General features: G+C 37.4%; 1 protein-coding gene across 1 annotated transcript in view; it reads left to right on the top strand.

Moving 5' to 3' along the window:
• Positions 1-25,593, top strand: part of AGPAT5 (1-acylglycerol-3-phosphate O-acyltransferase 5) — a 55,663-nt gene that overhangs the window by 9,258 nt on the left and 20,812 nt on the right. The window contains exons 2-5 of the mRNA XM_015622044.1: positions 5,976-6,045; positions 6,255-6,370; positions 11,429-11,518; positions 19,012-19,102. Coding sequence (XP_015477530.1) covers positions 5,976-6,045; positions 6,255-6,370; positions 11,429-11,518; positions 19,012-19,102 — 367 coding nt within the window. The remainder of the gene's footprint in view (positions 1-5,975; positions 6,046-6,254; positions 6,371-11,428; positions 11,519-19,011; positions 19,103-25,593) is intronic.

Genomic DNA, 25,593 nt, shown 5'->3' with positions numbered 1-25,593 from the left:
CAAATGCTAGTAAGTGTATTTTCTAAAGTTCTGTGCTCTCTGGTTGAATCAAGTCAAAATTAAAATTAAAAAAAATTAATTACATTACATATAGGAATCTTTTCAATATTCTCTAGAGTTTAATCTCTTAGCAATAGGTTTTTTTTTCACTGAGCCCCAGTAAAGACATAGTTGAAGAATGTTTGAATGAATTCTGCTTCAATAAAACAGATTGCTGTGTGATTTTATGGTTTGCTGCTGAGGTTGCAAGAGCTGTCTGAGCAGCAGACTTCAGACTTGTGTAAATCTGTGTTGAGCAGATAGTCCCTAAAGAGGTTACGACATGTGGTGATAGTATTGTCGTTACCTTAAAGCTGCATGTGCTAAAGGTATTTTTAGAAAACGTAGGAACTTTTTTTTTCCAGAGAAAATACAATTAATAACATCACAGTCTTTCCTCTTCTGTTCTATTCATATTCCTTATGCTGTAGAGAAGTGAAACCTGTATCTAGTAAATGTGAATAAAAGTGCTTGTCTTCTGTGAAGAAAAATAAACATTTAAAATTCTTATAGTAAGACATCCGAAAACCTGTTTTTGTCAGCCCCAAGTACAGATTCCCTGTCTGTATCCTGCCTTGAGCCTGCTTCTAGTCAAACAGGGTAAATAGATTCTATGGTCTGAAGTGTTTTCTCTGGAAGTTCAAAGGGCTTGTGACATGAGGCAGGTTTTTAATCTAAGAGAATTTAAGGAACTTTGCTGAAGATGCCTGCAGCAGTGCTGCACAGGTCAGCTTGCACGGTGTACATGTTGACTCCAGAAGCTGATAGCTACGTGGTAATTGTTTTGGTGGTTTGTTATGCTAGCTCCACCCTTTCACCAGAAAATTGTGTCTAGAGTTTGTAACAAACAGGTGAGAAATATGTCCTAGGATACTATTTATTTTAGTAGACCTGTTGTAGTAGTGCCCAGCTAACAAGAGGTGCTCTTGTCCCAAAGAGCACAGTCCCAATTATTAATAGTGAAGAAATGGTGAAGTGGAGAGCGGTGCATTTTGTGAGGAGAGTGCACCTGGTTAGGAAGTCTGTGTGGTCCTATTTAAGTGTTGATGCCTTGACTCATTCTCCAGAAGAGGGAAGGAATGTTCTCCCTCTGTTATCCTGCTTTTATCCCTCTTTCCAGTTGCTACTGCCTGTGCTTGAAGCTGATATTTTTCCTGATCACAGTGCTCTACTTTCACAAAGTACTCCAGTGATCATAAGTTTTGTTGAAGTAACGGCAAAGATGAAACATTATTCTTCAATGTTTTTTTAAGTATTCTTCCTGGTTTATTTAAATAGAGGAGGGAGGAGGGTTAAGAAGTGTGAGGACCCGAGACTGAGTGTGCTGGTAGGCTGATAAACATCAGATGAGATGGCCCAAGTTTTTACCAGCAAACCAGTTGTGTTGCCTTAATGCTGCTGAAGCAGAAGTCATGCTATCAGAAGACCTGCTTGCAGATCAGCTTCTGACTGCTCCCATTATCAGCCACATCCAATTACAATATTAAGATAATCTCTTCTCTAGGAGTTTGATGTGATCACCAGCTGATCTGCAAGCGGGTCTTCTGATAGTATGATTACTTTTACCTATAATTATTTTTGCCATGGCAGTGTTTACTAAACTGATATTGCTAGGATGTGATTAAATTATCAATTTAATTTTCTTTGGTATGTAAAGATTTCATAAGCAAGAAATAAAATTCTTAACTCGAAGAGTGTCCACCTTGTTTCAGTTAAAACCTGTGCAAATTATAGGTTATTTGGGTGTGGCTGCCATGCAGGACTGTTCCATAGTGCTACGTGACCTACCACATTAGCACAGCCATAGTTGAATATGTTGTACTGGAAAAAGCAGTTTGGTAGGGAAGCTGAAACAGGTGTCACCAGATCACCCAGGAGCTCCCATTTGCATGCTGAGATCATCCTATCACAGAATTAGTACATTCTCCCAGCAGAGCTACTTGTGACTTCCTGCTTATTCATCAAAGCTTCACCTGGACAGGAAACCCTGAGGTGTGTCTTGTGGCTGCTGAGCCTGTGAACAGCTTGGTGTATGGCATCCATGGGAGCTGGGTACCAGCCTTCCCACAGAAGGAAGCTAATAGCATCCAGTTTCCTTTATTTGAGACCTCACTGTATTGAGTTTGACAGTGCTGCTGTGTAAACAGATGTGAAAGGCACACATTAACACTAACTATATTATCCATTACTGTGAACTGGGCTGTGAAACAACCACAACGTGGCTAAAAGCACACATTTCAGTGTTATGTACACAAGTAATGTTTGCAGTGTTAGACTGTAAATCTGCATTTTAAACATTTTCTCAAATCTGCTTACTTAAGCTTGCTGTGTTGCTCTTCGTTTTGACTTGTTTTCTTTGCTTGACTTCATTGTGCCTTTTTTTTTTTGAACAGCAGGTTCTATTCTAAATGAGCAGGTTCCTCGCTTCATTGTGGCTGACACAGCACTTACCAGCTCATTAAGCTGATAGGTAGAATATATGTATACTGTAGTGTCTGGAGAGCCATGCATGGAATATATGAAACACTATGGTGAAATTCAAATTGCCTCCCAAGCATGCCCTGCATGTCTTGTGCTCCTTCCCCGGCAGTGGCTACCGAAGGGGCAGCACCACCCCTGCCCATACCCGCTGCTCCTCTGAGGAGGGCTGGGAGTCTTTAAGCCACTCTGAAGTCTTCAGGTTGCTTCCAAAGGGGCTTGAATACAGATGGGTGCAGTGGACTCCAGTTTCTGCACTGCTGTCCCTGGGTGAGTCCCTCAAATAGTGCCTTAGAGCACAGTGCTAGGAACACCAAAGTCATGGGTTTGTCCCCATTATGGGCATTCACTTAAGAGGTGGACTCGAGGATCCTTGTGGGTCCCGTCTGACTTAGAATATCCTGTGATTCTGTAATTCACTGTGGCCCCCAAACATCTTCTGCACCAGCAAAATGAGGAGTCAGATGCTGCACAGCCTCTGCAGCAAGGAATTCTGCAAAGTTAGCTACAAAAAACAGCAGGGAGCCAAAGGTTTTCTGGAGGCCATGAAGAAGAATACTGTATTATTTCCTTCTGCAGCTATAATACTCATTAGGTGCTCTGGTTTACCTGAACACATCAGGTGGCCAGAAATCAGAGTCTTGTCCTGAGCAGACTCTTCTCCTGCTTATCCACAATCAGATAATTCTTCTCAAAGGGAAAAGGGCATTTCTGGAGGATTCAAAGCTCTTAATTGTTACCCCTCTGGTTGTGTTTGGTGAATATTTTCAGAAGCCAAATAAAGGAAAACTGCTTCGGTCTCAGAAGGAAAGCTGCGTGGGTGTCCACAGAGTAGGTGTCTCCTGGGACTGCAGGCTGGAAGTTGCCGTTCTTAGCTACTTGTAGTAACAGTTGTAAGTTTGTAGCCAGTTCTTTAGCTGGGGGTGTCTAAGGTGAAAAGCTGTTTGCTGGCCTTTGATGAACTGTATGAGCCTTTCCTCGAGATAGTGAAATGGACAGTGCTGAAGTGGATGATGCAGCAGATAAAGCTGGTGCATCCTCTTAGGCTGAGCCATGTGAGCAAACAAAATAGAGCTTTCAGATGTTCTTGTTCTTACCTTTGCTTTGAAATAAAACACTCAGGTTTTGTGTGTTTAATGAGAACTAATACAAATAAGATTTTTTAAATTTTTTTTATTTTATTATTTTTATTTTTTGTTCTCTCCAACAGTTTGGCTGTGTGTTTTATCATGAGTAAAAGATTTTGGTCCATTACATGTAAACACATCTAACCCTTAGGGTAAGCCATAATGCTGTGCATAGAAGTTGTTTACAGGAGCAGTGGGTGGGTGTTCCTCTGGGGTTAAAAAGTGAACTGGATCCATCCAGTCTTAACTGAAATAAAAATTTACACAGATTAACTGTTATATTTGGCAGACACCGGCATACATTTTTTATGGGAATGATGTTATATTTGTTTTTACCCATGCAATAGTCCAAAGCAAGTGCTTTAAATTGTGGGTCTGATTGCACTGAGATTTTGACTTGGTACATTAAAGTGGAAATATTTACAAGGTGAAGTTATAAATTGTATATTTCAAACCCTGTTTCTTGTGTGCGGAAGCTCTTGGGGTCAAGGGGAGGTTTTGTTTTCTTCTTGCTTTTTTTTTTTCTACATTTTAGAAGAGCTCAAATAACATTCAGGACCTTCTGGTTTAATGATTTGTTGTATTGGGCCTTCTCTCTTACTCTAAAATTCTCTTTGCCAGAAACTGCATAGTGGAGTCTTAGCTTGAAATTAAAGAAAACAGTGTTTATGGACATTGTGGGTAACAGTGCTGGGAAAGTGTACAGTTGTAAAATTAAGTTTTAACTCTATAAGTGAGAGTAGGAGGATTTATTTCAGAGGAATTCGTGCACCTGAACTGTAAGGTCAACTGTAAGGTTAAGACTGCTACCTTGCTGTAATCTGTGTGTGGTACCTAGTGTCAGTAGTAAGGTTATAAATTCTGGTACTTCAATGAGAAGTCTGCTCCTATAGCAGAATCTTGTTCAAATTTCTCAGATACTGTTCAGAATATACTTGTCAACTGACTTGTTACAAATATTGTTCAGTTAGAATTCATTGTGCATGCCTTTTTCATTTTTGGAAAAAAAATAACTCAAGTTATATCCTCTTTTACTGTATGCTGAATGATCTCTTGTTCACATATTGACTGAGTACCTCAGTTCACCAATATCTGATTTTGGCCTTGACAACAAAACTTGATCAACAGTGTGGTTGTATTTTCAAAGAAAAAAGAGCAGGAATGCAAAACATACAGTGTTTTATTGGAGTTTTTGCCTAGACTTAACAATATGAGGCATTAGCCATCCAGTATCACAGGTTACCTGAGAGATGGACAGAGTTTCCAGAGATGCTGGTAGAGACCTTCTATAAAGATCAATATGAGACTCGGCATACTGAATGGTACCAATTAAGTTATGAATGTTAGTTATTCCTGATGAAATTCCAGTATTCCCCAGACTAGGGAAATGATGATAAGAAGTGGGTAAACCTTCCATATAGCACTTTTCTTTTTTGTAACTGGAACAATTTCAAAGTAGTGTGTTTGTCTGATACAGCCATTTTCTAGAAACAAGGAGTATGTCCATTGGCAGAACAATGGTGGAAGCCTACCACGAATGTGGTTAGAAAAACTAGGCTTCATGAAGTAATAAAAATGTTTATTAAAGGTGATTGAACAGCTGCCTTGGTTCTTTGGTTCAGAATTAAAATTCATTAATTTCTCATTTTATATTTGAAAATAATTGAATGAATCCATTGTAAAGGGTGACCGAGATTCCAGCATCAGCATCTTGTTTTCTAGTCATGCTCTCAGAAGATTATTTTGCTAGTAGACCGGTACCTTTCATGGGTGAGAAACTACAAGGTTGAAGTGTGTCATTAATGTAGCAGAGAAAAAAATATTAAAAAACCTGCCACAGACTAATTTAAAGGCACCCCTCAAGCTCATGATTTTTTGTTCACTCTCAATGGTTAAAATCTTGGCAAATGGCTGAGATCTTGTTCTTGATCTAATCCAGGAAAATCTACCATTTTAGATTGAATGATAGCAAGAGTATGTCTTATTCATTAGATGTATAATTTAAATGGTGATTTTGTACATTAACTTCCATTATATTAATGTAGGGAGCTTGTGGCTGAAGGTCATCTTCCCTGGATCCAGTTCTAGGACTATGGCAAAAGAACAGAATAAGTTTCTTGAGTCCTCATTAATTAATATTTACAGCTTTGTTGATAAGTCAGTTGTCTGTGTGATGGGTACTGATGTAGTGATCGGGTGTTCGTTGATGATGCTAACTTGCTGACAGTTTTCCTAGTAAAAAGCCAGTTACTGCATTGGATCTCATCACTGCCTAATGCAATGAAAATAAATTATAAAGTAATACTGCATATTTTTTAATTTTTTTTTTAGGTAATTGTCTACGGGGATTTGCCAAAAAATAAAGAAAATGTAATATATTTATCAAATCATCAGTGTACAGGTTTGTATTTTTTTTTGCTTAACACTTTTATAGATTTTAAAAATCTGCTTGTCTGTTTACGGTGTCTCTTTCCAGGCTTGCCCTAACAAGCAAGAACTAATAGTTCAAAAACCTTTAATGACATTTATACATGCAACATGTACTTTTGGTTTCATCAGTGGCAATTAAGAGGTAATTGAACTGATTACTTTGGGCTTTTGTCGTTGCAGTTGATTGGATTATCGCGGACATGCTGGCAATCAGGCAGAACGCGCTCGGGCATGTCCGGTATGTCTTGAAAGATGGCTTAAAATGGCTTCCACTGTACGGGTGGTACTTTTCACAGGTGAGACACTTCACTCTTCCCTCACTCCTTGTGAGTCAGATATGTAACACCCCCCCCTGTTTCCCATGCATGCTGTGAAGATGTAGTTCTGAGCTGGCATTCAGTTATTTGAACATGAAAGCAACTGGTTTCACTCAGTTTAGTTAGATGTGTATCTGAATTGAGAAACAGTTACTGAAGATTCAGTTTACTTTTCTAAATGAATACTTATTATGGATAGAATTAAAACTGTAGAGTCTGTTAGGAGTATTTCAGAGTATTCTAAAACTGTTCATTTTACAGTCCAAAACTCCAGTTTGTAGTCATGCTCTCAGAAGGTTAAGCAGAAGGTGTAAGCAGGCTTTTTTTGCTGCGTATCATGCTACAAATTTGGAGTAAATTTGCATTACTGCTTAATGTACTTCTTTGTTTTTTGCTTGTTTTGGATATAGCAGAATATAAAAGAGAAAAATTGGATCTTAGTATAGTGTGGAGGAAAGGCAGATACCACCTCCATGAAAATGTTAATGGTTATTTTGGACTTCAGTTAAGCAAAAAACTGAGTCTGACAGTATTCCCACCTTTTTCTTTCTCTTCTTTCTGCATAATACTCCTTTTGTTCCCTCTAGTCTGAGAGCTGAACCTGATGTGACTCAAATGTATATGATTACTTAGAAGCAGTGAGCCGTGGTCAGTAAACAGCCATCATACTGAGTAGATAGGATTTTCAGTCTAAAATGGTGGAGAGCATTGTAGATGGCCTACTTCTCTAAAATCCTCTGTGAATTTGTCATGTCTGTTCTTTGCTTTTTTTGAAAGCTGAACTATTTATATGTAAAAAAAAAATAATAAAATGTAGAGGTGGATGGTTTTGGAAGTACTGGCCTTTTTCTTGGTGAGCAGAAATGGCTTCATGGGACTTATCTCAGGGTTTAGTTGGGTGCTTAGTTATTAGACTAGAAATGGATAGTTTTGGGTAGTGGTTCAAAGATGCTTATTCAGTAAGACTTCTCTCCTTTGTCTTCTCTGTTTGATCTTAATGTGTTCTCTGAATATCTGTCTGCTTTCTGTCCCTCACCTCATTGCCCAGGCAAAGAAAAGAAAAAAAAACCCAAAAAAAACCTGAGCACATGCACTTAGGAAAATACTTGTAATATAATTAGACAGTTTGATTGCATTGACTGTCAGCCCCGACCAAGAGGACAAGAACATGGAGAACACTAAGAAAAATATTATGCTGTGTATGATTGGAACTATATATTAACTTGTAAAGGAGTATATGAAGAGCAGGCATATGGGGTATGTCCAAATAGGAGGATTTACCCTTTCCCTCATCTTCGTAGTACATTCAGTGTCTTTAGCTTGATGGTTGAAAATCTTTGTTGTCTTTTGGATGAGCACCTATGTGAGTAGACAGTAGATCTAGGCTGGAGCATGAGTAGTTGCCATCGTTTCTGCTAAAATTGGTATGTTTAGAGAAGCGTATGCTGCAGAGAAAATGAGGAAAATATTCACAATTTATTTTATTATAGGTCTGCTGTCCCAGTCCCCTAAATAACTACAAACTGTCAGACCCTGTCATACCTCACTAAGGGTATGCATTAGGAGAAAATAGAATTCTCGGTTGTCTAAAGCTTGCCCTTAATGCTTCTCTGTATTTTTTGTCCACCAAAGTGACTGGTCTGCTGCATGGAAATATTTTGCTCTTTGTCCTTACCTTTAGTCATTACAAAGCTGGTGATTAAAGTCTGCTTTAATTAAAATACTAACAGGATATATATTCCATCACTATCACTAAGTGTCCAGAAATTATTTTTTTAGAGGTTTTGGAAAATTACTTTTGCTGTGTGGAATATCCGGTGCTTGGTTTCCTGAGTGGTATATTGACTGTTAAAAGGAGGTTCCTGTGGAAATTAATCTGAATGTCACCTACATTTTTAATCAAAACATGTATATATGAAATAAAATCCATTCAGCTTTGAATTCCTCAAAAAATAAAGCTTTTGCAAGATTTAGTGGGGGGTGATTATATATATTTTTATATATATATTTAAATCAGTGACAATTGACAGGCAGCAGTGATGCATATATGCTTAAATGACTGAGACGGGATGCAGTGCAAGCTAATAGGTATTTTTATTGTTTTTATCACACCAAACAGTGCAAAAACATAAAACACTTCCTGCCCTTCCTGTTGATGTTCTGTCAGTGATGTCACTTACACTCCACTAAAAGTTTCCAGAGCCACATAATTACGCCATGCTTACGGAATTCATATTCCCTTCCTCAGGTAAACATCCTGTTTGGAAATAAACGTGGTCTGGATGTCCAGGAGAGCAAAATTCAGGCACAAAGGAAGTATATTTGTAAACACAATCCATTGTTGACTGAGAGAGGGGCTTTTAAAGTACAGCGGAAAAAAATTATAACCTTAAAAACAGTACTTCCAGAAATCTGTTTTGAAGAGCGTTCATATATTTGATCTCTTACTGAAAAGGAAATGCAATACAAATTGGGGAATTTGAGCTATATACAATCACATAACTAGCATTCTTCTTTGAGGCTGCTATCTAATAGAAAGGAAAGGAAAACAACACTTAAATTAACCTGTTATGTTCCAAGTCTGATTTATTAGGTAGAACCAATTTCTTTGCATAAAACTATCTTTATTACTTTTGGGTGGATCTGAAATATTTTTTTGCCTCTACCATTTGCTATCAATTCATCCCATCACTCTTATCCACCTACACCATCTAATTCATTCCTATTTATCTTATACCCCTGATGAGGCTGGGATGTAATTTTGAACAGTATTTTTGGTACCTCACAGTTTGCTTGATTTTTTATCATAGGAAGTATGCCTTTATCTTTTCTGTTATCCAGCATCAGCTTGTGCACTCTTTTGGATGTTCCTTAGTTTTATCCATATGTCCTGCCTCTCTTTAGCTTTGAGCCACAGGGACCTGCCATAGTGGTGGGGTTGGAGTGAATGCAGCAAACGCTGATCTTGTGATACTTTGGCGTGACTGTGCTCATTTACTTGAGAAGTGCAAATCTATTTCTGAGCATTAAAATGTCTGACATGCAGATCTATCTTTGGTGTCATGGTGTGTGTCCCTGACCAAAGAGTCCAGTAGTAATTTCATTTATCCAAGTTCACAAATCAAACAAGTTCACAAGGAAAAGTTGGTTCAGTATTTTTCTAGTTTACTGCAGCTGAGTAGTAATTTGATGAGAAGGGAATACCTCAGTTCCGGCTTTCTCTCATTTATCAAAGCTTGACCTAGCTGAGCTCACAGAGAATGATGATTTACCCATTACATGGAAGTCTTATATAGTAGATTAATTTTTTCTTATACCAAACTGAGTTTGCCCTTCCTGGAAGGGGTGGTTGTATTGAGTGTCTGAATATAACTGTACTTAAGTCTGCTTGAGACTTCTGTTTCCCTTTAATAGTGTCAGATCTTGAAAACAGTCTTATTTGGCGTGTGGAGATAACACGTGGCTCTCTGTTTACTACACAGCCGAAGAAACGTTTTTCTCTTCATGCTGCTTTCTGTCTGGAGCTGTTAAACTGCTTGTGGGATGGTCCCAATACCATGCCACAGCCAAGCTCAGTGAGCTGGGGAATTCTGTTCATGGTTTTGGTCCCCTGCCAGTCACAGCAGCAGAGCTGCAGGGTGTTAGATCTGGCTACTTCACCTTGGGAGGGAACCACAGACGATAAAGACAGAATATTTAGTATGCAGTTATTGCATCATTGGCTTTCTGTTCCCTTTCACTGCAGCTTCTGAAGAACAACTCATAAGTCACATCAAACACCATTAGCTAAGTTGCCATCTCTCCACACCATGAAAAGCAAAGGCTGAAAGCACTTTGCATGACCACTTCTTCTGCCCACTTCCTCCTAACCCCTCCAATTTTATTCCTGTCGATGGACACAGCTCTGCACAAAGTCACCACCCCTGTTTCTACAATGTACTGTATCTTTTCATGATATCAGGTATTTGAATGAGGCTCAGCTCAGTAGTTTTAATCTTACTGTCACCTTTCTGTTAAGAGCTTGTAAAACCATGAATGGGCAGAAGTTGTCTGACAAATCCTTATACCAATTGTCATGGCGAACAGAAAAGAGTATTACCAAGTTACCGAGTCAGTTAGAAAACCCATTAAAACAATGTACCTTAAACCTGAAATTCTTTTATTTGGAAGCTAATTTTGGTTTTTTTCAGACCTCATTGTATCAATAGTTTATAGTTGGTGCATGTTTGTTTACATCCTCTTTCTCTGTAGATAAAACAATGTGGTGGAAGAGGGAAATGATAGGGCAAATTTCTCTTTGTGTGAATTTTTACTGCAGTTTTGTAACAAATTGTGTGCAACAAGTTATAAAATGAATCTTCTACAGGATAAAGTTTAACTTTTAATAATAATTTTCAGTAAGAATACTTCTATAAATTCTTTGCTTTATGAAGATTTTGGTTTACTTACTCAATTATTATCTTGGAATACAACTTCTTTATTAAAAGTTTGGTTCTCTAGTGAAGTGCCTGGAGGTTTTCAGGGCCTACACTAGTTACTTTTGTGCTATTCATAAATTTTGTATGTAGAAGTATGATACTTGCATTCCCAGTATTTGCATTAGTTAAGAGTGGGCACATAGAAATGAAAGCACTAACTTGTAAGTACTTGTATGTGAGTAACTTCAGTTCTGTGATTTTCCCTCGATACACAAATGAAGCTGCATGTCAGCATTGTCTGAAATAAATACCCTGGGGTCACTTCTAGTACCATCTTCTAGTTAATTATTTAACTCCTTTAAACAAGACACTTCAAGGGTCTTATGCACTGGGGTTTTTTTATATCTGATTTTTATTTAAACAGATTTTGTGAACTAAAGTATATGCAAGTGTAAAATTAGTTTTGCATGTTTCTGTGAAGGAGGAAATATCTTGTAGGCAATTTGCAGCATGAGTCATAAAGGTGACTTGCAATTGTCTCTTGTTTGTTCTTCTGTCATCTATTCTACATTAAACTAACTAAATATTTAATGTTTTCCTTCTTTTTTCTCTCTGATAGCATGGAGGAGTCTATGTAAAAAGAAGTGCCAAATTCAATGAGAAAGAAATGAGAGAGAAGTTGCGGGCCCAGATGAAAGCTGAGACTCCAGTAAGCTTATACCTTCCTTCTCATTTCTTTGACTTTTTTAATGGCAAAGGCTTGTTGGAGAAAAGAGCCATGCCCGATATCCACAAACTACTAAGATGGTAATCATGGATTTGTTTTATTTCTGTGTTTTTACAGTTACTTTCTGTGATTAGAGAGATACCTCTAATTAAACTGAGGAAAATTTGACTGTTTCTTTATGATTGACAGGAACTTTGTGATTCTCTCTTGTAGAGGGCAAGGGGGATCTGGACTTAGAACATGAACTATAGTACCTTCCTTGAGAAACCTCTGTTTGGAAAGAGAAACCCTCTGTTTCAAAAGACAACATTTGGACTACTGTGTGCTTGTCAGAGACAGATATGCTTGACTTCTAAAAGTCAAGAACCTTTCCTACCAAATGTTAATTAGTCATCACAATGATCAGTCATTTTTAATGGCAGTGACATCTTAGAATTTAATAACTTTGTCTGCTATGCCTGGAGGAGGGAAAAAAACCCAAAACAAACTCTTGATAATTTTCTATTTGAAGGATGACTGTTACTGCCAAGTGACTTTTCTCATGACTCCCTGTATGGTTTGTGGCTCAGTGGTTAGAATCACTGTGCTTTGCTTCCATTACTTGCTGTGCATTAATTTTTTTCCTTCCATTTTGGCCAAGCTAAAAAAAAAGAAACAACTAAGCAAGCCTTGATATAGAACAGTTAAACTTCATTTTATTTAAAATTGTGTTATTAGGACTTAGACTCCCCATATTGTTGAAACTTTTATAAGCTGAGACTTGGGTAAAAAGAGTTCACAGATTGTTTTGATATTCATAATAGCATTCTTTTTTCTTATTTAAAGATTGTGAGTTTGTGTTTGCATGTGTCTATTGAAAAAGTAAATTGACCTTGTGGTTACTGAGAGGCTTAAATGAGTAAAGTGTCCCTATTTCAGGCAGGCTCAAACTCATTTTTTCTTCAACTTAAGTTTTAACATAATTTTTTTTGTCTTAATTAAGTAAAGAAAGTTTCGATTGTTAGCATATAAATTAGGCCAGAAATGCATTACAGCAACTATAACAACAGTATCTAATCAATGATGTCCATGGAGAAGATGGTTCAGTGGTGGCAACCTGCACCCTCCTTATTAGGGAGGGTCCTGGGATGTAAAGAGGTTGTGTTACCTCATTATTTGCCGTATGTCAGTGGTAAAGATTCTGCTTGCTGTAAAACTTGTGGTGTAATGGAATAAGCAAAGGCTGTTTGCAGGATGTATGAAACATAGTCATCCCCTTATGCAATTCTTTCCCCTGCAGAGTGCTGGTTAAGTTCATTTTAGTTAGTCTGGATGAAATAAGACAGCAAGGTGTTTTCCTGCATAGGCCCATGGATTTCTTGCTAGTTAAAGAGACAGATTCTGCTTGAGTCTGGCTTTCTGGCTTCCTTCTGCACCCCTTGAAAAGCAGGGGTTTCTTGTTATTGTAAGGTTTTAATTGTGATAAGAGTCCTAATTCAAAGTCTGTGTTAAATTAATCTCCTTTATAAAAATGTGTATTTTTCTTTTAATATAATCTTGGAAAGATGTGCTTAGAAACTCATCTGATTATGTCCTTGGAAACCTGCAAATGGTGTTCAGCCTTGCTGCAGTGTGTCATTTTAGCCAAGTTTGAATGTAAGGAGAAGTTTAAGCATAAAGCTATTCTTTAAATATACAACTGATGTTGGTTCTGCTTTCTTTGTGGTTAGTAAGTGAAATAAATCCAGAAGTCTTTGTTTGTGGAATCTTCTTCTCCCTCTGGAGTTTGAAAGCCTATACCTAATCTATCAAAGCTAATGCCTGATAAATATGGGACCACTTGGGTACACTTGGTTTTTGCTGCAGTTTAGCTCTCTGGGGTTTGGTGATGTTGGAAATGAACACAGAACCTGGACACGCATACCAGGCAGTTGTTGCCATTTGTCTCATATTATCAGGTGTTGCAAGATAGAAGAGAAATAAGTGTAACTGCTGCAGAAATTAATTGTTTAAAATCTCTCTGTCAAACCATTTAGGGAGTGACACTTAAATTTACAAAACCAGAGTCACTAAAGGCGTATTTACTGAGGCAAATGTTTGCATCTGCTGGGATAAAATACACAGATTATTGAGCTGTCATTTGAGGAAAGACTAAAGTTCTTATAGCCCACTTTATCTTAGAATTTAAATGTAGATGCTATTAAATGGCCTTTAACCTACAATTACTACTGTGAGAAGAATACAGAAAACCTGTGTCTTTATTGCATTATTCATGTAGTTCTGCAACTTAGCGTGACATTTACAAGCAACCATATTGCTTTTAAAATGAAGACATTTTGATCAAGTATGCCCTGAACTCATCAGCTTCATGCAAAAATAACTAATCTATGACTCTGGAATTTTCATGTGCTGTATGCTGCAGCTCAGGGTGGACTTTCCTCAGTTTAGTGAGCAGCTGGGGTAGCTTAGTCATTCTGTGTGTACGTGGTAGACTTCTTTCTTTAATGTAGTGCTAGAGATGAGTTGGCCTTTCAGCTGCTCAGGAAAGATTTATATAGCAATAAAGAAGAGATGGACGGGAATCTGTGTTAAGGGTCACATTCTTATTTACACTTTCTCTCCACATACAATTTAAACAAAAGAATCCAGATGATTAATGTTCAGTCTGTCTGAAGCCATCTCTTTTCCCATTAAGAAATTGAAGATGTGTAGGAAGTCAGAACCAGTCTTCTCTTCTCCTTAGCATATAAAGCTCTTTAACACTTCACTGTGGACTTTTTTTTTTTTTTTTTTTTTTTTTTTAAATTATGCCATGTAAATTGGAGTCAAAACTGACAGGCAAAGTAAGGCTTCCTCATGGCCTGTTACATGCACAGTATAATTTGATTAGTGCTCTGCTATGTCTCCTTTTGTGTAGACAACAGTGGACTGCGTGATTCTCCTTGCTCACCTTGCCCTACGACTTCCACCCACCTGTCTGCTATAAACAGCCCCTTTTCCTGCCCTCAGGTCTGCAGCTGGACCACATCTCTTCCCAGATGCAGCACGGCAGTGTCAGACAGGCACAAAACTGATAGCAGACTGAAACACTGTTGCACCTGTGTTTCCATAGTGGGGATCTTGAACTAATACATTTTCATATTTCTGGAAGTCACTTTGCTTTTCAAACTCTCATTTTAACTTTGCTTTGTTAACTCTCATACATTTGAATGGTGCATTATTGGGACTTCTGTTGATAAAATTCACTCAAGATGATGTGATTTGGTTTAAAATACCATAAAATTTGACTGATTGCTAACAAATTGCAATCTTATGTCTTGTTGTGAGAGCAGAGACTGTTACAGTGTTTAAAGAACACTTTTTGTGTCAATGTTGTTTTAGTGTAAGCCATAGATGAATGTAAGCCAAATAAATGGATATCCAGCTGTCACTTGACATGTGTAATCTGCTTGATTTAAAAAGAAAATGAACTCTTCTGAACAGCAAGCTATTCCATTTTGTAACTGAAAATGTCACTTCTATTTTTTTTATCATGCATTGACAGTAGGAAATCTGCATTCTGAGATGTGGAATTTAACCCTGTACAACCAATATTTAGCAGATTACTATGTGTTTTGGTTTTGTCATTCATTCAGTCATAGAATAAATCATTGTCATGTGAAGAAAAGCCAATCAAACAATAAAAACAGAGAGCATACAGATACATTAAATCAACTGATATGAGGCTTAATATAATAATTTTGTGATATAGTTACTAATTTGCAAATCCCTGACAATTTTAAATCACAGATGTCCTTCCCTGCTTTTCCCACATCACCTTTTGTATTTTGTTCTAATTATACCAGATAGGCTTTCTCATATCATATCCTTTTCAGTTACTGATCTGAGTGGCAATGTTTCTTATCCAGTTCACTAGAAGCATACTTTCTAGGCAGTGGTCTAAATGGATGCAGATATGAGTCTGTCTAGCTGTCAGGGTGCAATAGTAGTAATAATAATATTAAAATAAAGCAAGTGCATTGTTTAAGATTATTTTGAATTTCGTAAATTAAAATGTTTGTTTTCCCTTTGTCACACGAGAACAGCACAGTAAATGCAAGATACCTTTAGTCAGTATTTACCACTTCTTGATGCCCTGTGTTCTTCTACAGAGTAGCATCTACTCACTCCAGGATGTTCTCTAAGGCCCTTGGCCACCTTTCCTTGCTCTGTGTTTATGGTTGTTCTGTATTCCAGGGACTCATGTTGCTTTGTTGCTTTCCCATTGCTCCTAGTGCTCCACCCATTTCAGCTCAATTTGTGGCACTCTGATCTGTCTCAGGGACTTCCTCAGCTGCCCTGTCCCCTCTCTGGAATCACAGCCCTCCCTTAGTGCCATTGCTGTTTCTTTTTGCCTGTGAGATCTTGACAGTGCTGGGGAAATGAAGCATTGCTCTTTTGGAGAATGCAGCTACCATCTTTCATTCATTTAATTTGTGGGTTGTGGCAAGTGCACTGACATTGCAATGGCCACTCTTCAGATAGCCCCTGATTGGCAACATGCGAAAGATTTGCATCTTTGATTTTCTGTCTCCAACAAGAATCAGTAGGATTCTACTAAATGAATCCTGATCCACTTCTTGAAGCTTTCAAACTGATGAGAGATACAATATTTATTGACACCCAGCCATTTCACAAAACGAATAAAAATACCACATACCTGAGCATAGGGACCTGTCGCTTGGGTTAAAATTGGTGTCTTAATGAATCAGGGACTGTGGTAATCCAAAACTGTCCCTGCCATTTTGAACATGAGCACTCTATTTTGCAGCAATAAAGTGTATAACTTTTATGCAGTTAATTGCCCTTATTGAAAAGTCTGTATTAAAAATGGCCTAAACTGTAGCTAATGTTTCTAGGCAACTAAAATATTTCTACAAGTTCTTATTCCAAGTTCAGGGGAGCTTATTTAGTTATTAAAATCTTAGGGATTTATAGTTCTTACAGGCTTCGGAAATAGTGTGTAAGGATTTAACTTCTGCTGCCTGTGGTGGGAGAAAAGCCAGTCATACAAGTGGTTCTGGTAGGCTGAACTGTACTGGCCGGATATCTTTGTCTTGTGCAGAACTTATATATGAGTATATGTAGGTCATCTCTTTGAATTCATGCATTCTACTGTTAAAAACAGACCTAATGAGCTATATAGTAGGTTATTATATGCTGAATTTAAAGCAAAGGCCACTTCTCTGTCTTGTTGGTATGGTTTCAACTCAGAGATACTCAGATTCTGGTCAACAAACCTGTTTGGCTACTTGTGTTTTAGAGGTTTACTAGAATAAGTATAGTTTCAGTCCCTGGTTTGTATTACATAGGTAGGGCTGGAGTAAGTAGATACTGTTTCCTGTTGTGTAATCAGCTTTTGGGAGTGATAATCTGCTTTGAAGACCAGTAATGACATTCCCTGCTTTTAAGTGCTGAGCTCTACCAAGCATGGTGCTCCTGTGCTTTGTGCTTCTTTTCCTTTGCTCTATGACCTGTTACAGTCACTGTATTACCCTATAGAGCTGAGCAATGCAGTCTTTATTGGGGGTGGAGGGGTGGAACTGGAACACCTCATCTTGAAGTACCATTTTAAGCACCCAGATTACAAGATTTGAATGTAAGCACATTTATGAAAAGAAAAAAAAATGCATCTGGATTTGAATATTATGTTCTTTCCAGCTACCTCTGAGAAGTTTTACTTAGTCACTTAAATATCTCAACATTATACTTCATAGATAAAATGTACAGATGACTGGGGGAAGTGTGGGCTACATCTGCATCTTAAGGATTCCAGTACTTGTCCCTGTACTTATGCTACTGTTATATATGAAAAAGTAAGCACCTTGACTCTTAAACCCATTTTCTTTTGTTCTCTCACCACCAAATCTATGTGCATCTTGGATTTCTGTTGGTCCTTGAACATTCTTGGACATCACTTGCCTCTGCAGTCTGCCAGTTTCCCCCAAACATATTGTGACAAGTACAGTCTTTCTCCTAGCTCTTTTTACTGACACTGGTTTTGCTATTTTAATTTTTTTTTTTTTTTCTTTCCCCTGTCAGGTTCTAGGCTATATACTCAGTTCTCCTTTTTCTTGATCTCCAGCTGGCTTCTCTGGTTGGCACATTTCCTAGATTCCTTCCCACCTCTGCATTTTAGTGCATCTTTCAACCTTCCTCACTGCGGGGAGATTCTAGAGAGGTCATTTGCTGGGGCCTGTATTTTGGCATTCAGCCCTTTCTGTAGCTGTTCCACAAGCATTAAGTGCAAATACCAGCACACTCTGATGTTTTGTGGGTCAGAAGCACAAAGTTGCATTCCTGTGTGTCTCTTTTTGAGTTTTTATTTAACTTTGCATCTTTATGTGATGTGCACTCCCAATTACCAAAGTCTCTGTCTAATCACTGATAATATTCCTTGGACTGTTTTGTAAATCCATTACCTTGTTTTCTTTCAAATGTTTCTTAAGATTGCTTTCTGCAAAGTTTGTAAATTAAGTATTTACAGTAGGCATTTTACTATGAATGCGTCATCTTCAACTCCATAGCAGTTATCATTTGTGGCCATAGTTGCTACTGCAAATGAACCCCTAATATGAAATTTTCACTGTTTAAGTGATGTTTTGCATCAGCTTTGTTTGTCGGAGATTGTGCAAAACACACACATACACACACACACACACCAAAAAAACCCACAAAACCCAAAACCCCTCTGTTCTGTTTCAAAAGAAAATGGAAAATTGTCAAATTTGATAGCTCCTATTTGGGTCCGTAATTTTACAGTCAGTTATACAGATACTTAGGCAGCCTTTACCTGTGCAGTGATTTGTGAACCCATAGATGGTTTGGTGCTGAACAGTCAAGCAAATGAATTTACTTCAGAAGTCTAACCTTGCAGACATGCATGCTTAAAGGAATGTGACTTTAAAGTTCAAATTACGCTAAACTATGAGTTTGAGTTCCTAATATATTTAATACCCAGTTCAGTGAGAGACATAGAGACACATAAGATCTATCATCATTTCAATTAATAGTATTTATAATAATGAATGAATTACTGTATATTCCAGTATAAGGAAAGACTAGAGGCAAGATCACTATTAAAAAAAAAAATAAAAATGGTCACTTTGTGATGTATTTGTCTGTCTTTTCAAAATCTCTTAAAACTGATACTCCTGTTGATATCAGCTGCTCCTGACTTGCTGACTTTTGTTGACACATGCTATCTCCCTTCCTAAATCACATGGGGTATTTTCTGTGGTGTGTTTTCAAAGGAAAGTATTTTGAACCTCGAACAGTAAGTTTCTTAGAGCTAAGAAATTTTAATTATTCTGATTTTTTTTTTTGATCCTTACAGTAGTCAATGGTGTGAGCTAAATACAATATGGGCCTATCCAGTGTTGATGATCTCTGTAAAAGCAGTCAGTTTACATTCATTATAAGAACTTGTCTGTTTTGTTTCCTTTTTAATTCTACAGATGTATTTAGTGATTTTTCCAGAGGGGACTCGTTACAATCCAGAAATACCAAAAGTCATTGCGGATAGTCAATCATTTGCTGAAAAGGAAGGTAGGCAAAAAAAAATTTTAAAAAATTCTTTTGTTACAGTGCTAACATGTGTTCTATGAAATAGTTATATAATATGAAAACCATTTCACCTTAACTGGACTTTTAAACATGCATGATTGGAATTTAAAGGTGTAGAACAATATAAACTACTGCTTCTCTTACAGAGTAAGATTATAGTAGTTCAGATACAGACATTTTATGCATTTCACAATGTACAATAGTAACAGTGCTCCAGAAAGCTCACTGTAGTTTCTGCCTATAGCTGTGTATTTACTTATTTTCTTGCTCCTTAAGATTGTGAGAATTGCCTACACTGAATCAGGGCACTAGTCCATCTGAATTGATATTGCAGCTTCAATTACAGTTGTTAGTCAATATAAAGAGTATGGAGCTTGTTGTGCCTTAAAATCTTCCATCATTTCACTTTTAATTAGTGTTAGTACTCCTATGGCATTTTGGTTTTGTTCCTCTGTCACCTTCCAGTCTCACTGTTCCTTGGTTAACCTTAATTCTGGAGTTGCTTTGATTGTTGGTGCTGTGGGATTGTTTCTGTAACCACAGATGGAATTACTTCATCTTTGGAAAGGCCTGCAAAAAATCCAAGAGTCCCAAGATTTTTGTATTTTCTCACATCATATGCACGTAAACTTTAAATCCAACAGTTCAGTGAACATGTTTCCTGATTTTGTTTTTTCCTGTTGACCAAAAGTGAAATAATTCACTCTAAATGTAAACAATGAATAACAAATAGGTCTGGTAAATTCATCTCTGTGACACACTGAAATGAATTCACAAGTCTGTGGATCAGCCTGTTGATATAATCAAGCTATTAAGTATTGTTAACTCTTGTCCAAAAGGATATATGCTTTTCTTCTCCTAGGGAAGAATGGAATTTGTTTGCGTGTATGAGCAGGAGAGCTGAAGTCATAATGTATTTGTTCATCGCTTCAGTTTCCTGTCGGAAATGAAAGTCAAATGTTTCATTTAGGTTGGTGGTTCTTTGAGAGTTCAGAGGGAGGGGGCTGTTTGATAGGATTTTTATTCCTCACCTTGTTTTTCAGAGAAAAGGCTCTCATTGTTTTACTATTATTTTATTTCACCTTTTAATTATATCTCTGCAGTCTGCAAAACAGTGAAACAATGCTTTTGTGCTTTCAGAGCACCTGTTTGTTTCTTCTACCGTTTTTCTCTCCAGTACTGGTCTGTTCTTATTTTGCAACAATTGCTCATTTTAAAATCTCTCAAGACAAATAACTATTGAACGAGAAGCATCTCCAATTCTGTTGCAGAATCTTCTTGATCTCCTTCTCCCCACTGCTAAATTCTTTTGCTGTTGGCCTCTGCCCCACTTTTTATGTGGGGAGAATGGGAAGCAGTCTGTGCTCCCTTGTGGCCCTGCTCCCCTGCATGTCCATGCAGAGACAGATACTCCCAGGAGCTGGAGCATCCCTCATGCAAGTGTGTTGAGAAGCAGGGGCTGACACTGAGAGCAGAACCAGACTGTTCTGAAGGCTGAACCTCGAGCACCTACCAGTCCCGGGCACATCCCAGTACACCAGGAGCCGTGGGCATGGGGAGCTCCACATGGCTGCTGGCAGGATGTGAATACAGCTCCCCAGGGCCCCCCTGCTGCTGTGCTGTGCTGCTGGGCCTGGCTTCTTGCTTGCCCTCAGCAGCCCCGGTGTCCCCGCGGTGCTGGCTGGGTGCTGGGGCTGCAGCGTGGGAGCCATGGGGCAGGCTGAGTGGTGACGATGATGATGATGATGATGATGATGATGATGATGATGATGATGATGATGATGATGATGATGATGATGATGAGCTCCATCAAAAACACACCTTGGCATGCTTGTCCAAAAGACCCAGGAGACTTCTTACATCATACCATTTTAGGAAGGGTAGTAACATGCAGTAGGTCTGACAGCCATAGGAGTGAGGAGGAGATACTGTAGCCTACGATTTAAATAAAATTTCACTTCATTCTTTGTGGGAATATAATGAAGTCTAGTAATTTAGTCTTGTCATCATAGTGTATTTGTTACAGAGCACAGTGCTTCAGTGTGGGCCTTACTGACTTGTAAAGGAATTTGTTTTGTACCTTGAATTGATTTTTTTCCCTACATTTTTGCTCAATTTTATACTAAGAATATACTGTAAGTGTAATATTGGGAAAAGTGGTTTAATTAAGAAGAATTAAACTAGAAAACCATGTTAGAACCAGATCCATTACCCCCAAAGTTAACAAAGCTATTTCTAGAGCACAAGCATAACTCAATGTCTATGATGTCTGAAATACTGGTTTTGACATTAGTGTGTGTATATGTTTTAGTAGTTTTGAAGATAGGAAGTATAAAAACGTTTTTGTGGGATTTTACTTTTACTTTCCATGAGCTGCATCGTCTTCTAGAGAAGATTCATTGGTTTAGGCAGAATTCTTGGACTGAACTTAACTACCTGCTCTTCAAGGGACCAGTTGATGAGTTGTACCTCATATCTTGATGCTCTTTTCAAATTTTGCATACAGCTTTTTACAGTTGGTCCCAGGACCAGTTCAATGAAAATGAATTTAAAATAAATTTTTAAAAAGCTAATATTGATATACAATGAAGTACTGTACTGATTTACAGTAGTGTACTGTACACTACTGATTTCAACTCTTATGTCTCCACTCATTGATATGAATATTTAAATAAATCTTAACTGTCTATGAATAGAATGGAAGAATATCAAGAAGCAAAGAATTTAAAGCTTGTGGTAGCCCTTGAAAAAGAGGCAACATTTTAAAATACCAGTAATAATTCACGTTATAGTTTGTTTTGCCATAGGGCTTGGGTTCTACACAAAATCTTTACTTCTGGCAAGCACAGTTGGTTTTTCTTCTTTATGAAACAAGCAAATCAAGCACACAGGGTGGGTCCACCATCAGTTCTGTCCACTGAATTGTATTCAGTGAGAATTAGCAATAGAAAGTTAGTTACTTCCAGGAATACTGATTTTGTGGTGATAAACTGAGAATGTTATCTCTAAGGGCAATGCTAGTACCTCTGAAAACTGAAGGATTACTCATACCTTTTACAAGTGGTAGAAGATTCTCCTCAGATCAGCTTCTTGCCTGGGATAGGAGGTAAATTCAAAATGTTTGTTAGATTCTATTGGGAAAGAAACTTGTTGACATTTAAAAATGAAAGCAAAAATGTTATCTCTAAAACTAAGCTGTTTGGTTATTTGTAGTAGGATTAATGCAAGAGTTTGTCATAAATAAGTTAAATTTTGTGAAGTTAAGAACATTAATCTAGTATTTATATTTTTTGGCCAAAATAACAATATTTGCTGGGATTTTACAGCTACAACAAGCCACATGAGTTACCAGAATATCAGATGTAGATGTGTGTTAGGCTTTCTCATTTCTGGTGGAGGCTTCCAGGCTAAGGGGCTTGTGTACCATGTACCTGGATTTGAGCCTGATATACCTCATTTTCCTCTCCTGGCACAAAGTAGGTGCCTGGGTGAGATGACTCCAGCACTTGCTACCAGGATGGGCTCTCTCCCCATGTTTCAGTATGGTTAGTGAGTCCCATGTTTCTAATGGTACATCTTGCAACATTTCCATAATCAAATATTTCTTCCTCTGCTCTCTCAAAGAACTAGGAATATGATGGCATTGGCTTTGCCCCTTGTCTTCTGAGTTTTTGCATTCCAGTTTCCAGTATTTAAGTATATAATCAGTAGTAGAGTTTACTTTTGTATTCCATTGTGTGGGAGTAGTCAGCCAACGTGGTTCCTGTCTTCAAAGTCTGATGCAGTCATTCAGTCAGGTTTCATATTGGTGATACTTTTCAGGCTCTGTTCCATGAGTTTAGGCATCTTACAAAGTGCAGGACTTCTTCCCCACTAGTCAGCTTCAGTTGCTGAGTCCAGTCTTAATATGTAGGTGGCACTCATATTTTTTATAGGGATTTAACTAAGCTTGTCCTAATAATAGAAGTGGGAATTTTTGTTGGAACTATTTAATTCAAACTGTAAATCTTTTAAGCCTGGATCTTTTGAATGATATTGAGCTTCAGAGAAAAAATGTCTATAAACCCTGCAGAATACATGATTGTTATTTTTTGTGCCCGTTTCTGGTATAAAATTTATTTCATTTGTATGTAGCCAAAATATCTATGTGTAGATTCTTATCATTTTGTAATAGTCAGTCATAGAATCATATGCCTTGTTGGAAGGGACCCATCAGGATCATTGGGTCTGAATCGTGGCCCTGCACAGAATACCCCAAACACCACAAATTTCTTTGGTTTAGTAGAATATGAATTTTATCAAAATGTTAACAAATGGCATTTTAAAAATTTGAAAATAAATAGAAATAGTCCAAAGCCCTCCTACTCTTAATATTACTAACTCTGAAAAATCAAAGCCAAAGGCATGAGAAACTTCTTAAATTTAACTTGCCTTGTGTTTGCTGAATGAAGACAAAACAATCTTCCCTGGTGAAAGGCGTTTTTGGAATTTTGTATTAATGTTTGATTTCTAAGAAAGGTCATTTAATCAAGCAAACATTTAAAGTATGTATTTATTATCATCTTTGGTTTTATGCAGAAAAGTCGCTAATGTAAATATTTTTAATGCTAAGTTTATCTTGACAAATGCTTTCTGCTAAGATGTTTGTGTATGCAGGATATGCTTATCTCAAAATCGTTTTACAGGTCATGTAAAAAAGAGGTGTTTCAATTGAGCTGATTGAAAATGTTTCCCTTCTAGATCTTGGCATTAGTTTTCAATTGTATTCTAGAGCAATTCAAAGTATTCAATATCCATGAAAGTTATTTGGAATTGTCTCTAGAGAAAATAGCTTTTGGTGGTATTTATTTTACGCTTTCATGAAAGCAGGCTTGGTCTAAAAGCGCTCAGTGAGATGTGGACAAAGAATACAGTTATAAGAAAGACTGAGTTTGGACCTTGAGTAGCATTTGAGACCAATTATTAGAATGAAGTAACGGTCTGTATAATTAAAAGTTATCCTTAGGAAATTAAGCTTGTGAAACAAGAAGCTACATTGTATTTCTGTAGATGGAAGAAAGTGTGCCAATGTGTGGTGTCTCCCATGTCTTGCTGTGGGCTGGTCATACTCTTCCTGAGGAGATCAGTTGCATTTCTTGTATACTTTAGTTTATGATAACAGAAAAACACTTTACTAGTGCATATAGTTTTTTAATACTGCTGTCAGCTGAGTCCTGTTTCTGTAAGTCAGTGGAATACTAGCATACAAATGGATGAGCTCTCCCACCATTTATTATTTTGTAAGTCTAAATATGCACTCTGGTTTCAATATGTAAAGCTTTGAGTCACTGGAGGCATTCCAGAAAGCTGGTAGGAGCTTGAGTTGGGTGAGTACTTGGGACACTGCACATAACTGCACAGCTTTCTGTCTGATATCTTCACTGCACATACTTTCACATGAAAAAGGAAAGATCTAATTTGTCTTGAAATCAATTCATTGCTTTTCACCCTGGTTTCAGTTTTTCTGTACTTGAAAGTTGAGTTTCAAGTACATGGTTTCATGGGGAGGGGAGAGAGGTGTGGAAACCTCAAACTAATTCTGACATCCACTTTCAGTGAGCAGCTAACTTTTGTTGATGAAATGTGGTAATGCTAATGTAATACACATAGAGTGTTCTTAAATTAGAGCTGAGAATTTTTACTGTTTTCTTTTTAAAATGTAGTGTGTACACATCAGGGGTAGAAATACAAATAACAAAGTCCAACTCTGAAAACGTAGATGGCCTGCCTGTGCTGAACAACTCTTGGAGTTTTTGGCCTGGACAAAGGGAAAAGGATGGCAGTCTTCTACACAGAGTCATACTTAGCTACTACTATATGTTACTTCACTCTGATGAAGTTAGATGAATGATGTTTTGTTTAGTGTCTTTTTGTTATTTTGTGTTTAGATGAAAAATTCAGTTCTATGGATGTTATTGATTTGGGCCTTTGTAGTTGCCAAAGTAATTATTTTATTTCATTTGGTTTTCTTGCAGACTCTGAAGTAATTCTGCATCTTACAATAATGCATTAAATGGATGATAATTGAAGTATGATTGCTCGTATTTATTCAGATTTTTTTTTTTATTTTTTTTATTATGTCTACCATTCAAAAGCTAGAAGAGCAAAGCTTTGGTTTTTTAAGGTAGAACATTACAATATTAGTAGTATCTAGTTCATTTTCTTTGGCATTTAATATAAAATCTCATGACCTTAAATACTTTGACAGAGGGTCCTAACTGCATTGCACAACATTAAAAACAGTTTAAGCACAGTGTGTTTTGTGAATTGGATGCAGGCAGCTTGCCAAGGTAACTATACTGTAACTGCTTGGATTTAAATTCTGTTATGTTGATTTTAGCAAAGATCATAAATAATTGCAAGAATATGTGGTATTGTTTTTATAAAACAGATTCTTTAAAAGGATGTGCTGAACTGGTGTAGCTGCATGTTTA

The sequence above is a fragment of the Parus major genome, chromosome 3 (genome assembly GCF_001522545.3).
Source record: "Parus major isolate Abel chromosome 3, Parus_major1.1, whole genome shotgun sequence".
Classification (NCBI taxonomy): domain Eukaryota; kingdom Metazoa; phylum Chordata; class Aves; order Passeriformes; family Paridae; genus Parus; species Parus major.
The sequence above is the reverse complement of the archived record's forward strand: the minus strand, read 5'-3'. Positions and strand labels throughout refer to the sequence as shown.